The 14,214-nt window shown below is 41.7% G+C and overlaps 1 protein-coding gene across 3 annotated transcripts in view; it reads left to right on the top strand.

The window, feature by feature from the left end:
• Positions 1–14,214, top strand: part of CAMK2A (calcium/calmodulin dependent protein kinase II alpha) — a 342,928-nt gene that overhangs the window by 260,519 nt on the left and 68,195 nt on the right. For all 3 annotated transcript variants that reach the window (XM_075344361.1, XM_075344363.1, XM_075344362.1), the window contains exons 8-12: positions 1,567–1,650; positions 2,658–2,752; positions 8,600–8,722; positions 8,802–8,885; positions 12,988–13,030. In XM_075344361.1, the coding sequence (XP_075200476.1) occupies positions 1,567–1,650; positions 2,658–2,752; positions 8,600–8,722; positions 8,802–8,885; positions 12,988–13,030 (429 nt within the window). The remainder of the gene's footprint in view (positions 1–1,566; positions 1,651–2,657; positions 2,753–8,599; positions 8,723–8,801; positions 8,886–12,987; positions 13,031–14,214) is intronic.

Below are 14,214 nucleotides of genomic sequence, written 5' to 3' on the forward strand. Positions count from 1 at the left end.
GAGTGAGGGCAAAAGAGCCAACAAGTGCTAAGCATCTCTGGGAACTCCTTCAAGACTGTTGGAAGACCATTTCCGGTAACTACCTTTTGAAGCTCATCAAGAGAATGCAAAGAGTGTGCAAAGTAGTAATCAAAGCAAACAGTGGCTACTTTGAAGATCCTAGAATATATGACATATTTTCAGTTGTTTCACACTTTTTTGTTAAGTATTTCCTTCCACATGTGTCAATTCATAGTTTTGATGCCTTCAATGTGAGGTGTGTCCAAACCTTTGGTCTGTACTGTATATATATGTATATATATGTATATATATATATATATATATATATATATAATATGTGTGTGTGTGTGTGTGTGTGTGTGTGAAACGATCCCAGTTGCAGGGATCGCGACCGTAACCGGGCCAAGAGGTGCAGGGGTCCTGCCGATCCGAGCCCCTGCTTCAGTTGGATGAGCATTCAAGCACGCACATCCAGCTCAAATGCATTGCGGCACAGAGACACATTGGGTCCCTGCACTGCAATACACACTGCAGGACAAACAGAAGCTGGCAGCTTTCATCAGCGTCCCAGTGACTGAGGGCAGTGTATGACAATAGCACAGATGGCGATGAAAAGCTGGTGGCCACTGCGTGTTGGATACACAGGAGAATGCCATGCAACTTGGGAGCCGGAGAGGGTAAGTACAATGTTTGTTTTTTGCGTCAGACAGAATGGAGACATATTTATCAGGATGTGAACATATATACCAGAACCAGGACATATATACCAAGATGGACCCAGGAGAGGGACAGTATATAAAAGGAGGGACCCAAGATGGGGTCAGTATAAACCAAGAGGGGCCTAGGAGGGAGACAAATAAACCAGGATATACAGTATATACCTGGAGGGATCGAGAGTGTTAACATTTATACCCAGAGGGGGACATATATACCAGGATGGGAATATATATATATATATATATATATATATATACCATGATAGGGGACATACCATGATGGGGGACATACTTACTAAAATGGGGAACACATATACCAGGAGGGGGAACATATATACCAGGATGTGGGACATATTTACCAGGAAGGAACCCAGGATTGGGTGCATTAAAACAGGATGAGTGTTATTACTACATAATGGGTGGGAGGGCAATTAATATGTCTTTATAGGATTTAGAACGTTGAATGTACACATACTCATACATCTGACCAACATGTGGTGGGACGGCGACAGGTCCAAATTACGCCACTGAATATATATATATATATATATATATATATATATACTGTATATACATTACAAAAAATATTTATGACAAAAATATTTTAACAACGGTTTATTCTTTAAGATCCAAATTTTGCAATTATCAGTTCTTTAAATAATATAACCATGCACCATATTAGATACGACGTAATGTACAATGTAGCTCTCGACATCTGTCATCAGTTAGATGCATTTCCTTTGGTCGGGATGATGCATATGGGGGGGCTTACTATACCGGGTCAGATAAGCACATTATACTGAGGCTGTAGCTCAATATATTAAATTGATTCTGTCTTTTTTAATCCCAGGATTTGCTGGAACTCCAGGCTACCTCTCCCCAGAAGTCTTACGGAAAGATCCTTATGGAAAGGCTGTCGATCTATGGGCTTGTGGTAATGCAGAAAACTGCTTAGGCCTTTAATAAAATGTGTTTTTTCCCCACCCATCTTCTGCACAAATGATCCACCAATATTAATCCCTCTATGTCTTCTAACAAGTGTCATTTAACACTATAAGTCCCAGAGAGGGGTCATTTAACATTTCTACCTTTGAAACCCAGAGACGGGTCGAATGACCTGAAGGATTTTAGCTAACATCCTATAATCACCGTCTTTTATTCTGTAATTAAGGCCATTACTGTAGCATCACAGGAGGTTGTTGTTTTCCATTGAGTTTAGCCATTTAGTTTCTAGTTAGTTCTATTCAGTTTGGACTAACTTTCGGGACTTCAGAGGGGAGCTCGAAATTTCTGGGACTTCTAGTGTTAATATGGTGCCCATGCATTGGTCAAACAAATAGTGCATTCATACTATTGCCCAAATAACAATGCTATACAGTGCCACCATACTCCACTGTACAGTGCCGCCCTATAGTGCTTGTTTTACACTGCACACATCTGATAACAGTTATCAAAAAACAGCTCCATAAGAAAGGAGGCTGATAACAATGTTATACAATGTCAAAATAAAATATACCCCATACACCTAAGCGGACAGGGTGTCTTCAAAGGGCAGAGAGGGTAAAGCCTCTGCCAGACACTTCGGACAGCGGCTTATCCCCCCTAAAAACAAAATGATTTACATTCCAACTACCCAAACTTCTCTTTCCCAACATCATTTATTGGGGAAAGTCAGGAGGCCCCCATGCACAGCAAGTAATTGACCAATCTCACAGATTTTCACCTAATGTACGTATATTGTACCCAAAGATGGACATTTCATAGTGATCAGAGGCCTCGATTATCAAACGTAGAAGTCATATGGAGAAAAATGATCTCAAAATAATTGTCATAGAGCCAAGTCATAGTTTCTCTATATTTCCCCTCGACACATATGGGTCTGAGGCTTTGCACCATCTTCTACAAACTAATCACTGTCTTGTTTTCTATTGTCCCCGACAGGAGTTATCCTTTATATCTTGCTTGTCGGTTACCCACCTTTCTGGGATGAAGATCAGCATCGGCTGTACCAGCAGATCAAAGCTGGGGCTTATGATGTAAGTGAATCTGGACCTTGTATAGAACCTGTCATGGCAGACAAATGTCTTACAGGCTTCACTAGGCCTCTATAGGATGAACAGTCTTGGCCAAAGGTTTTGAGACTGACACAAACTTTGATTTCCCCAAACTTTGCTGCTTCACTGTTTGTAGATCTTTTAGTCGGATGGTTCTATAGTTACTTAAGTCCAATTTTACGTATTTTTAAAAAAAATTGTTGACAAATACATGAAATTTATCCAAAGACTGAATATTTACAGTGTTGAATATTTATCAAAGCTTCTGCCCTTCGCCCCAACAGCTTGATATCAACTTCTACAAAAGAACACATCAGAGCTTGGAGTTTATCACAATTTCTGTGTTTCTGTTTGTACATCTGCATTTTGAGGATTGACCTCAGGTTCTCAATGGGATTGACAGCTGGAAAGTTACCTGGCCATGGACCCAAAATATCTATGTTTTCTTCACTGAGCCAATCTTACCCTGTGACATGATCTCCATCATGCTGAAAAAAGCCTTGTTCATCACAAAATTGCACCTTTATGGTTGGGAGAAGTTGATCATCGAGGATGTTTAGATCCCATTGTTTACTCATGGCAGTGTTCTTAGGAAAAATTGTGGATGAAAAGCCGCCACAAATGAACGGTCGCAGAATGCTTTACAATTGGTAGTCACAGGAGTCATGGTAGTGCTCATCCTCATCTCTGGATCATCATTCTTCCATGTGTCCCAAAAAGGCTGAAGGGGTTTTCATCAGAGAAAGTAACTGCAGAAAGTACAGGGATCGGACTGCAGAGAACTGAGTAAAGCCATTTTCTGTGATGAAGCCCTCTCTGATGATTGAACCCTGAAGACCTTTACATCCTTGAGGTGCCTGTTGGGATGCAGGGTGACACCCACATATTAGGAAAGAGGGTGGTTTCCACTTGAGCTTAAAGGTGTTTTCCAGTTTCCGAAAAGCCTTGTTTCCCATGTTTAGTGTGTTATTAATAAAATAACTGCTTTACCCATCCTCTTTGTGTTCAGAGTCTGTGTTGCTGAGGTTGTTTTCAGCACTAGGAACATCAATAGCACTGCCAACACAGAACTCAGTGGCTCTGGCTATTGCCGTCATTTTGGGCAGATGCCACTAAGGTCAGTGATTGGTTGCAGTGCTTTCGACATGACGTCAGTGCTGCAGACAATAATAGACACTGGGAACAGCAGTGGACACTTGGACTCGAGCTGGGGAGGATGAGCAAAGAACAGATTGATTTTTTAAAAAAAAACTGCAGCCGGGGGGAAAGAGGGCTCTTCTGAAAACGGAAAACCAGTTTGAGTAGTGGGCACACTTGATACCGATTTGTAGGTCAGATTTCTCACCATCAGTCCACATCAAAATCGATGACCAATTCACTGGTGATGAAGACACGGCTCATACATAGTCTGGTCTTTTCTGTTGTGACATATAGATGTGAAACCTGGACAATAAAGCAATAAGACAGAAGAAGAATCAACACCTTTGAAATGTGGTGCTAGAGAAGAATGTTATCAATAACATGGATGGCAAGAAGAACAAGCCAATTTTGGAACAAATCAAGCCAGAAATGTTACTCAAAGCAGGGATCACCAAGCTTTGAGTTGCCTACTTTGGACACATTATATGAAGAGAGCAATCACTGGAAAAGTACATCAAGGTCGTAAAAATAGAAGGAACAAGGCGAAGAGGAAGACTAGCAACCCAATGGCTCGATACTATCAAGTAAAAGGTGGGGAAGAATCTGGTGAACCAATCTAGGCTGCACAAGATCAATCTTCCTACAGAGCGTTCATCCATCAAGTCTCCATTGATCGAGATCAAGCTGAAGGCCTTTTTGCAGGACTCTAGCTTCTATGTTGATACTTCTTGGCAGCCAGACTAGGCCAGCGCAATCTTCCTCTGACGAGACTTGAATACATCCCGGGTGCCTCTTGAGATAACTAGGTCTGAGCTGACATCATGCGTCATGTCGTGGTGGCATAGTAAGCACAAGAGGCACCCGGGTGGTGGCATTCAAGTAAAATAGAAAGCTGGGCTGTGATTGGTTGCTAAGGGCAGCAAAGACAAATAATACTGGGCCCCATCTTTGAGGGCAGTGTGCCTTTAATCATGAATTAATTCAAAGAAAATCACTTCTTTACTAGCGTCAACCGTAGACTAACACATCCAAACCAAAAAATAGAAACTGCTGTAAATCTGTCACATCATTAACGGCGCCTTGGGATGATTTATTCAGCTCCGCATTTCTGGCACCTCATTAACAACGTGTTACTTAAGACAGGCATTTTTGGCATAATTTGTTTACGAATGATGGTTACGAGTGCCGAGGATCTGTGATGACCTCCATTTTATTAATATTCAATTAGGAGGACATCAGCATAAATGTTTTCAGTTTACCTTCATGTGACGTTCTTAAAGGGGTTTTATAACTTATAACATATGACAACATTTCTTAGTATATATTTTGCTCTAGGCCTGCATTGCCGTATATGCCTAAAGTTAAAGGGAATCTGTCACCAGGTTTTTGCTACCTCATCTGAGAGCAGCATAATGTAGAGACAGAGATCCTGATTCCAGCGATGTGTCACTTACTGAGCTACTTAGTTTAGTTTTGGGGAGGAAGTAAAAAAGTATAAAGTCATTACAGCACGGGATCAGAAAGTATTCTTTCTTTGAGGTAAAACATTTTTTAAAGACAGGCGTATACTTTTTTACTTTCTCCCCTGCCCAGGAGATGTGGTATGATCAGGCCAAGTTACTGTATGGTCAGACACGGTCATTACACAGTACATAGCAGGGACAAATATATAAGATTATCTCAGCACAGGAACATTTTTTTAACACATCGAATTGTGGAACTTATTATTACTTTAAGATCTATTGATTAAAATCAACTTTAAAATTAAATTTCTTCTTGGGAAAATCCCTTTAACTTCACACAATGAGTTTCTGGTGTCTTTTATGCTGTGTATTTTTGCTGCAATGTATTACAGTTCCACCAAAGTGGATGAGATTTAGTTTCTGCAGCGGAAACATACTAAAAGACGTGTCACACTGCTCTAGTGGGGGCACCGAGATTTACTGGGGAAATAGTCACTGGTTGCAATTAGCAGACAACCCTTTTGAGGGCGCAAACACAACAGAATAGTCAGCAGGCCAAGTCAGGACCAGGACGTCAGTGATAAACCAGGGGGAGATACAAAACGTGGTCAGTTTGCTAACCGAAGGTCGGGAACCAGGAAGTCACAGCAATGTCAGGAGTGAAAAGCGGAGCCAAAGTCAAGTACAAACAAAGCAAGGTCAGAGCCGGGAGATCAGAGCAACACACAGGGATGGGACCGGGAGGCTGGGCAAACGGGCAGTACAGGGAAATGCAGGAACAGGAGAGACACAGGACAGAAGAGTCATGGGATGGGACCAGGAAGTCAAGGGAGTGAAAGACAGACAAGGCAGTATGGCATGGGCACAGGTCATGACAGATGACTGCGTTAATGAAGTTTATCAAAGCTAAATACTAGGAAGTAAAAAAAGAAACCAGCTTTATTTAAAGCATGACATGCCAAAAACCATAGTGACAAAAAACATAATAAAAATGCATGTAAAAAAATTGCTCTTAAAAACGCAATGCAAAAACATAAGCAACCTCTAATTTAGTTAAATGGTCTGGAGACTTGAAAAGATCTATCACTAAACGGCTGTAGTGATATTCAGGAAGTCACAAGAGCTTGGGGATGCAGCTAAACTCAAGAAGACCATAGTGAATTGGACTGTGAAGCACATACCTGGTAACAGATTGTGCAAGCATGACTTTGGTATCGTAAAACCCAAACTCTCACAATGTTCCCCGTACCCGGCTACAAAATAAGACACTGATACCAAGTTAGATAAAATGTCATTTAATTTAAAAACATAAAACATTCAGAAATAACTTAGATTGGGTGGGTTCCTCGAAGCTCATAAATCTGGGAACCTTCCTCTGAACCACACTCCCAGCTGTAACCACCAGCTCGGGAGCACCTATACAAAAATGGGGAGGGATATATACAAATAACAAATAACGGGAACCGACATTACATTGCCGGAGGTTCCCCCAAATCACCACACCACACCACCAACCCAATCAGCAAATTAAGGGATTTATATCTCCATGAATCCCTTGGACCAATTTAATTTAAGCCAACTTCGAGGACCCAACCACCAATAGCCACCATGACCCTGTTATAACTCACTAGGGAGGGTGAGTGATACTGTCCCTGGGAAGTGCGGGCCAAAAGGTTTCCCCTATCCCCAAATCATACTATATAAGCCCCAATGGTCCCTAACCCATACCCCCTACATGATGCCACCTTCCTCCCTAACAAAAGTTATGCCGGTCTCCACCCACACCAGGGGTAAGGTTCCGGTCTTATACTTTTGAGCTGCAAAACATTTGCAGCAGTGGTAGTAAAGGATTGTCAATCAACTACTTGTTGTTCAGTCATTGTTTAATAGCTTGCCAAGCCCACCAAGGATGTGCACTGAACAATCTCTAATAGATTGCTCAGTGCGCATAGGATGCCAATATTTTCGGCAGCACATTTAAAGAGGATAATGCGCTGTCGAGAACATTGATCACTTCTACACTCCAAAAGATAATTTCACCCAACAAACAAGCGTCTTGCGCTTTTGCAGACTGCATGCCGTCGTTGGACATGGCAGGCCAGGACTAGATGAGGTAGAGTTGAATGAGGGAGACCAAATATAAAACTACTTTTTACCGACCAACAACTTGATGAGAAGTATGCATATCAGATAGCAGGGAGAAACACTGAAAAAAAACAATATAAATTCACATAGAAACTGAGATAATAATATATATATACTTTGTGAGACTGAATAAATATACATGATGCGGTTACAGCTGAAAAAAGGGGCATGGAACGTATAAGGATTATGGAGCACCAACAGTAATGAAATGGTATGTATTGGCATGAAATACATTAGATGTAACACCTAGTTAGTAGAAATGATACCAAACTCAGACTTTTCAAAAAAAAGAGTTTGGGTTCGGAGTTAAGTTGTTTTATGTATGCAAACCACTAATGTGAGCATCACTGAGCTCGGGTACACTCGGAGTTTAGCCCAGTGTGAGCCGCTTGCAGTATCTGAATGACTCGCACTGGGGATAACAACAGCATGATCAAATGTAGTGTGCACCAAACAAAAAAAGGAAAAAACGCACCCATTCGCCCCCGGAAGAGCTCTGTTTATGGCTGGCTGCATGTGGGGGCAGAGACCCAAACTGCCTAATTAGTGACTTCCATTGGGTTTCAGATCACGTCCGGGTCCCAAACCAAACTGTATCTAAAACCCAGCTAAACCCGCCGAACCGAACTTCCATGGGTCCACTCATCTCTATTAGTTAACTAAATAATATACTGAGTATGCAAAGGTAAATTTTAGTTAACCACTAATGTTGAGCAATGATGCCTATAGGAAACAAAGAAAAAAGATCCCTAATATCATAAATGCACTTTATTATTAGGACAGCATCATGTACAAAGTAAAGTAATGTCTCATAGGGTAAGCGGTATATTGATGATCTTAATTGATGGCAATGTCCGTATATTGGAAAGGTAAAAGCCAAAGGAAAATTACATGCCACATGAGTAAATCATAAAAAGTACCTGATAACTGTGAGGGCTAGAAGCGTGCGGCGCCGACTCTTCAATTACTTCTCAAATATCTTTGGTGTATTCTCATGATTTTTTAAAAAGTCTTGCTGTTATCTTTGCTCAGATCAGTGGCTGCTAAGTAATTTTTGCTGTTTTCCTCTCACTGTTGCCAGTTTCCCTCCCCTGAGTGGGACACCGTAACTCCAGAAGCTAAAGATCTTATTAATAAGATGTTGACAATCAACCCTTCTAAACGGATCACTGCTGCCGAAGCTCTGAAACACCCATGGATATCAGTAAGTGTCCTCCTACTCTAGCGCTTCTTCCATGTCCTCAAGTTTTCCTTCCGTGTGACATTATTCATTTTTATTTTAGCACCGGTCCACAGTGGCTTCCTGCATGCACAGACAGGAGACGGTGGATTGCCTGAAGAAGTTCAATGCCAGGAGGAAGCTGAAGGTACGCTCTACACTGACATCCTACAAGAGCAAATAAATTCTTGGGTTAAGTTATGATGAGTTTTTGGTGATTTTGTATGTTGGGTAGTTTCACTGCTTCAAGAACGCAGTGTCTTAAGGGTGCTTTACATCCTGCAACCTCGCTAGCAATTGCTAGTGATGTCGCGAGCGATAGCACGCGCCCCCGTCATTCGTGCGATATGTGGTGATCGCTGCTGTAGCGAACAATATCGCAACGGCAGCGTCACACACACATACCTGTTCAGCGACGTCGCTGTTGCTTCTGAACAATCCCTCCTTCAATGGGGAGATGCGTTCGGTGTCACAAAACAGCCGCCCAATAGAAGAGGGGGGAGGAGATGAGCGGCCGGAACATACCGCCCACCTCCTTCCTTCCTGTTTTCCGGTGGACGCAGGTAGATGATGTTTGTTGTTCCTGCGGTGTCACAGAGAGTGATGTGTGGTGCCGCAGGAACGACGAAAAAGCAGCGGCATGCACAACCAACGATATTATGAAAAGGAGCGACGTGTCAACGATTTTTGACGTTTTTGCGATTGTTGATCATCGCTCCTTTTAGTCACACACAACGATATCGCTAACGGCGCCGTATGTGCGTCACGAACACCGTGACCCCGACGATATATCGTTAGCGATATCGTTGTGTGTAAAGTACCCTTTACAGTTATGGCAAAGTAGATGGGATTTGTAGAAAACGCCTACCCACTGTCCATTTTTTGTAATCATTTTTAATTGTAAGGACAACGACTTCTGATTCCACATGTTTCTTCCAGGTAAAATTAAAAAACCTATACTAACCTCCCATCCCGGCTCCGTTCCATTGATGCCGCTGTTTACGTTCCAAGGGTTCAAGTGATGGTCTGACATCACACGAGACCCGCATTCAATCAGCACTGACTTCCCTCTTCTCTCCTTCGGACACAGGAGCAATCAACAGGAAGTGGAGAGCAGCCAAAGCTCTCGCTTCTTGTATTTTAACTCCTTTGATCTGAAGGTGGGGAGAAGAAGCCACTACTTATTGGACACAAGACTCCTGTGCTGTCACAACGTCATTTGAGCCCCGGTAACGCAAAGCATGGAATAGATGGAACGGCGCTGATACGGGAGGTGAGAATAGGTTTATTTATTTTACCTGGGAAAACGTGGAATCAGAAGATGTTGTCCTAGTAGTGGACAACCCCTTTATTTTAAAATATGATATACTAAAAAGAGACAAAAACTGCAGCTTCAAAAACTAGATAGACATTCATGTAAAAAAAAACACACTAAAAAGGAATAAAAAAGAATAGCCTCATACACCTAATGATGCAGAAAATCTGCAACATCAAAAACTCACCAAAAGCTCATCATGGGGAACGTAGAGTTGGAGTTGTCCTTTAGGTGGTTAAGATGTCAAATTGGAAACAAATGAGTATCTGTCTCACAGGTCATGACGTGACACCATAGGAAGTCATTACATCCAGTTCTGCAATGCGTCACTGGGATTTCAGTGTCTCGCAAATAATGTTTCCTTGTAACCTCCGCCGGAAAGAGATTCTCCATAACTACAAAATTGGTGGCCATCAATTTTATAGTTGGTCGGTCACTCATCAATTATTATCAGATTGGCCCCACTCCTGGTAACTGCAACTACCACCTTATTGAAGAGCACAGGACGTGTCCTCTTGATTGTTTACTGGGCACATCTCCACATAAAGTAGTTTCTCTGCCTGGTATCACTTCTCACCACAGGTCAGTCCTATACAAGCTAATGGAAAAGAACTGTACTATCAGGTAGGACCACTTTTAAATGCATGAGATTGTGCCTGGTAAATAATGAAATGGACACAGCACTCTCTACATAAACTCACTGAAGCCCCTCCAATAATCGATTAGTAGAGGGTGAAAAGTCAGACTGTCACCAATTGGATATTGATGGTCTACTCTAATTATAGAGAGTCCCTTTGATATCAACTATTTTAGTTGTCACAAAGTCTTTAAGCTTTCCAGAAAGATGTAGCTGAAATTTATTGTTTGATCTCAATTATGGAGATGGCGGACAAGTTACAACACGGGTAGACAGTAACCACCAATAGATTACCCTCTCCAAGAAGTAGCCACAATAATTAAGGGACATGGATGGGAATGAGTCTCTGTGCTATGCTATGTCAGCTTTTGGGGTCTCCATGTTCAGTTGTATCATTCATTCATTCGAGACATTGGTGGAGAACCATCATTGATGTTATCTAGCTCGTCTTGGACCCTGTTCAGCCTCAATCCAAAACTAATAATACATATCTAACGTAAGGTGCTCAGTAATAGTAATAAAAGACACTATCATTGCTCAACCTCCTGTGACATTTACAGTAATCCCGTCCCTTTGTTCCCCTTGATCTCTTCTTTTTTTGGCACTTCTAAATATGAAGCAGTGATTTCTCAATCACAACATTGCACATCGGTGAATTTGGCAGAGCATTAAAGACCATTAAACGTGGACTCTATTTACATTGGAGCAAAACCAACAATGTCAAGCATCAGAGAGTAAAAGTATGGCTGTAGTCATCAGAGCTTGTAAACGATATGTAAGGAGGCTCGTCCGGCTGGGGGCGATCTAGAACAGCCACACAAGGGACATGCAACATTACCATCGTCCTAGGAAGATTTTGGAGGACAAATAAATTCTATTATACATTCAAGATACATCAAGATTAGATAGATAGATGGACAGATTATTTATTGGGCAATATTGTGAGCAGTGATGTAACTAGAGTCCGATGGGCCCCAGTTCAAGATTTGGACTTGGGCCCCCAACTGCATGTTGGTCAGATGTGTGGGTCCTTGTAGCATTCTAGATCCTATAAGGACATACAAGTTCGCCCCTAAGTAATAATGTCCCCGTGTTGGGCTCATGATTTAATAATATCCTCCATCCTGGGCCCTTTATTTAATCATGTCCCCCATCCAGGGCCCTTTATTTAACAATGTACTCCATCCTGGACCCTTTATTTAATAATGTTCTCCATCCTAGGCCCTATATTTAATCATTTCTTCCATCCTGGGTCCTTTATTTAAGAATGTCCCCCATTCTGGGCCCTTTATTTAATAATGTCCTCCATCCTGGGCCCTTTATTTAATAATGTCCACCATCCTAGGCCCTTTATTTAATAATGTCCACCATCCTAGGCCCTTTATTTAATAATGTCCACCATCCTGGGCCCTTTATTTAACAATGTACTCCATCCTGGGCCCTTTATTTAATAATTTTCTCCATCCTGAGCCCTATTTTTAATAGTTTCTTCCATCCTGGGCCCTTTATTTAATAATGTCCCCTATCCTGGGTCCTTTATTTAATAATGTCCCCCATCCTAGGCCCTTTATTTAATCATGTCCCTCCTCCTGGGCCCTTTATTTAATAATATCCTCCACTCTGGGCCCTTTATTTAATAACATCCTCCATCCTGGGCCCTTAATTTAATAGTGTCCTTCATCCTGGGCCCTTTATTTAATAATATCCTCAATCCTGAGCTTCTTGCAGAAATCATGTCCCCCATCTTGGCCCCTTCTAGTAATATTGTCCCTCATCCTGGGCACATTCCGTTAGTAATATCCCCCATCTTGGGCCCATTCCTGGTATAATGTTCCCATTCTGCTGCTCTTTTCCTAAACATTTTATTACAAATTATTATTCTCACCATTTCCCGTTCCCACGGCTTGCAGAGTCCTCTTCTATAGCCGACGCAGAAGCTTGCAAATTACTTTGGCTTATGCTATTAAGATAAGTTACCTACGTAGCCCCCAAACTATGATTAAAGAGTTCCATAAAACCATAGTCAATAAAAATTGCTCAGCTCTACAGCAGATTATTTAGATTTTCTCATCCACTACATCCAGTGACTATAGCACTATTGTATATCTAGTCTCCCAGTTCTGGCACGGCTATGTTGATCACACTACGAGATCAGTATTTCTTGCATCTGCCATCAACCCTACACTGCGTAGATACAGACGTCACATTGTTTTCATAGTTTGCATCAAGGTTGTTCTATGACTGTGTCTTCCTTTAAGTGCATTTACTATTATAAATATCTTTTTATCTTTAATATAGGGTGCTATTTTGACCACAATGCTAGCAACTCGAAATTTCTCCGGTAAGTGATCAACCACTGCAAATGTTTGATCCTTTAATCCTTAAAGTGTTATTCCCAACCTTAAAATGTAGATGATCATTTCAGGATCGGGGGGTTGGGGGTTCGACCACTTTGGTTCTAAAATGCCCCACTGGAATGGAACATGTGTGGCAACGTTCTATCACTCTCTAGGTGACTGTCCTTAACTATCTCCAACAGTTCCACAGACACGCCTGCACAGCCACTCCATTCCGTCAGAGTGTAGCACAACCTCTTTGTCGAAAGCAGCAGGGGTCCCAGCAGTTGGCTTCCACTGATTTACAGGTTCTTTTACCTGGTTTACCTGTTCTTTGGATAAGGTATATAATATCATGTTGGTAACTATTGCAAGTTAGAAAGAGGTTTTTCAGTATCACAGAGTGATCTAATACCATGGGCATTATAATTATGAGTCAAATGGAATGGCAAAAAGTACACACAAATCAATTTTGGAACAAATCAAGCCAAACATGTCACTCAAAGTAAGGATCACCAAGCTACGACTTGTCAACTTTGGACGCATCATATAAAGAGAGCAATCACTGGAAAAGGATATTATGATGGGAAAAATAGAAGGAACAAGGCGAAGAGGAAGACCAGCAAGCTGATGAATTGATACCATCAAGATAACAGCGGAGAAGACCCTGGTGGACCTATCTAGGCTTCCATAAGTTCGATCTTACAACAAAACGTTCATGTCACGGTTGTCTCCCTTTGAGATTTGTGACAGGCTCAGGGTCTGACTCTCTAATCTAATCTGAGACTATACAAATTAAATGTGTTTTTTCCTATTGGCATGTACGGGGTTAATGGCAGTTTTCTTACTAGCAGCTAGCTCAATACCCCTACTCTCAGAGTTTCCACTGATAACCACTCCCAACCTGGATAAATAACCTCTGCTCCCAGCAGAGGGTGCTGGTTAGTCAGAATTCAGTGATTGCAAAGGAAGCTGCCAGCAGCGGATCTTGATGATTTGCTCAAGTACATTCAGCGTGGCAAACGATTAACAACTTTATTGTGTGTGAGTACAGGGATTTCTGCACATGGCTGTGCTGATACTTGGTATTGAAGTTTGTTTCCATTCTTTGATCATTTGCATATCAGTAAGATATATACTGATCTTCTGATTTCCAAAATTCGATGGCTTTTCCTTCTTGGTGGTGCAA

This window comes from Anomaloglossus baeobatrachus, chromosome 4, assembly GCF_048569485.1.
Source record: "Anomaloglossus baeobatrachus isolate aAnoBae1 chromosome 4, aAnoBae1.hap1, whole genome shotgun sequence".
Lineage (NCBI taxonomy): Eukaryota > Metazoa > Chordata > Amphibia > Anura > Aromobatidae > Anomaloglossus > Anomaloglossus baeobatrachus.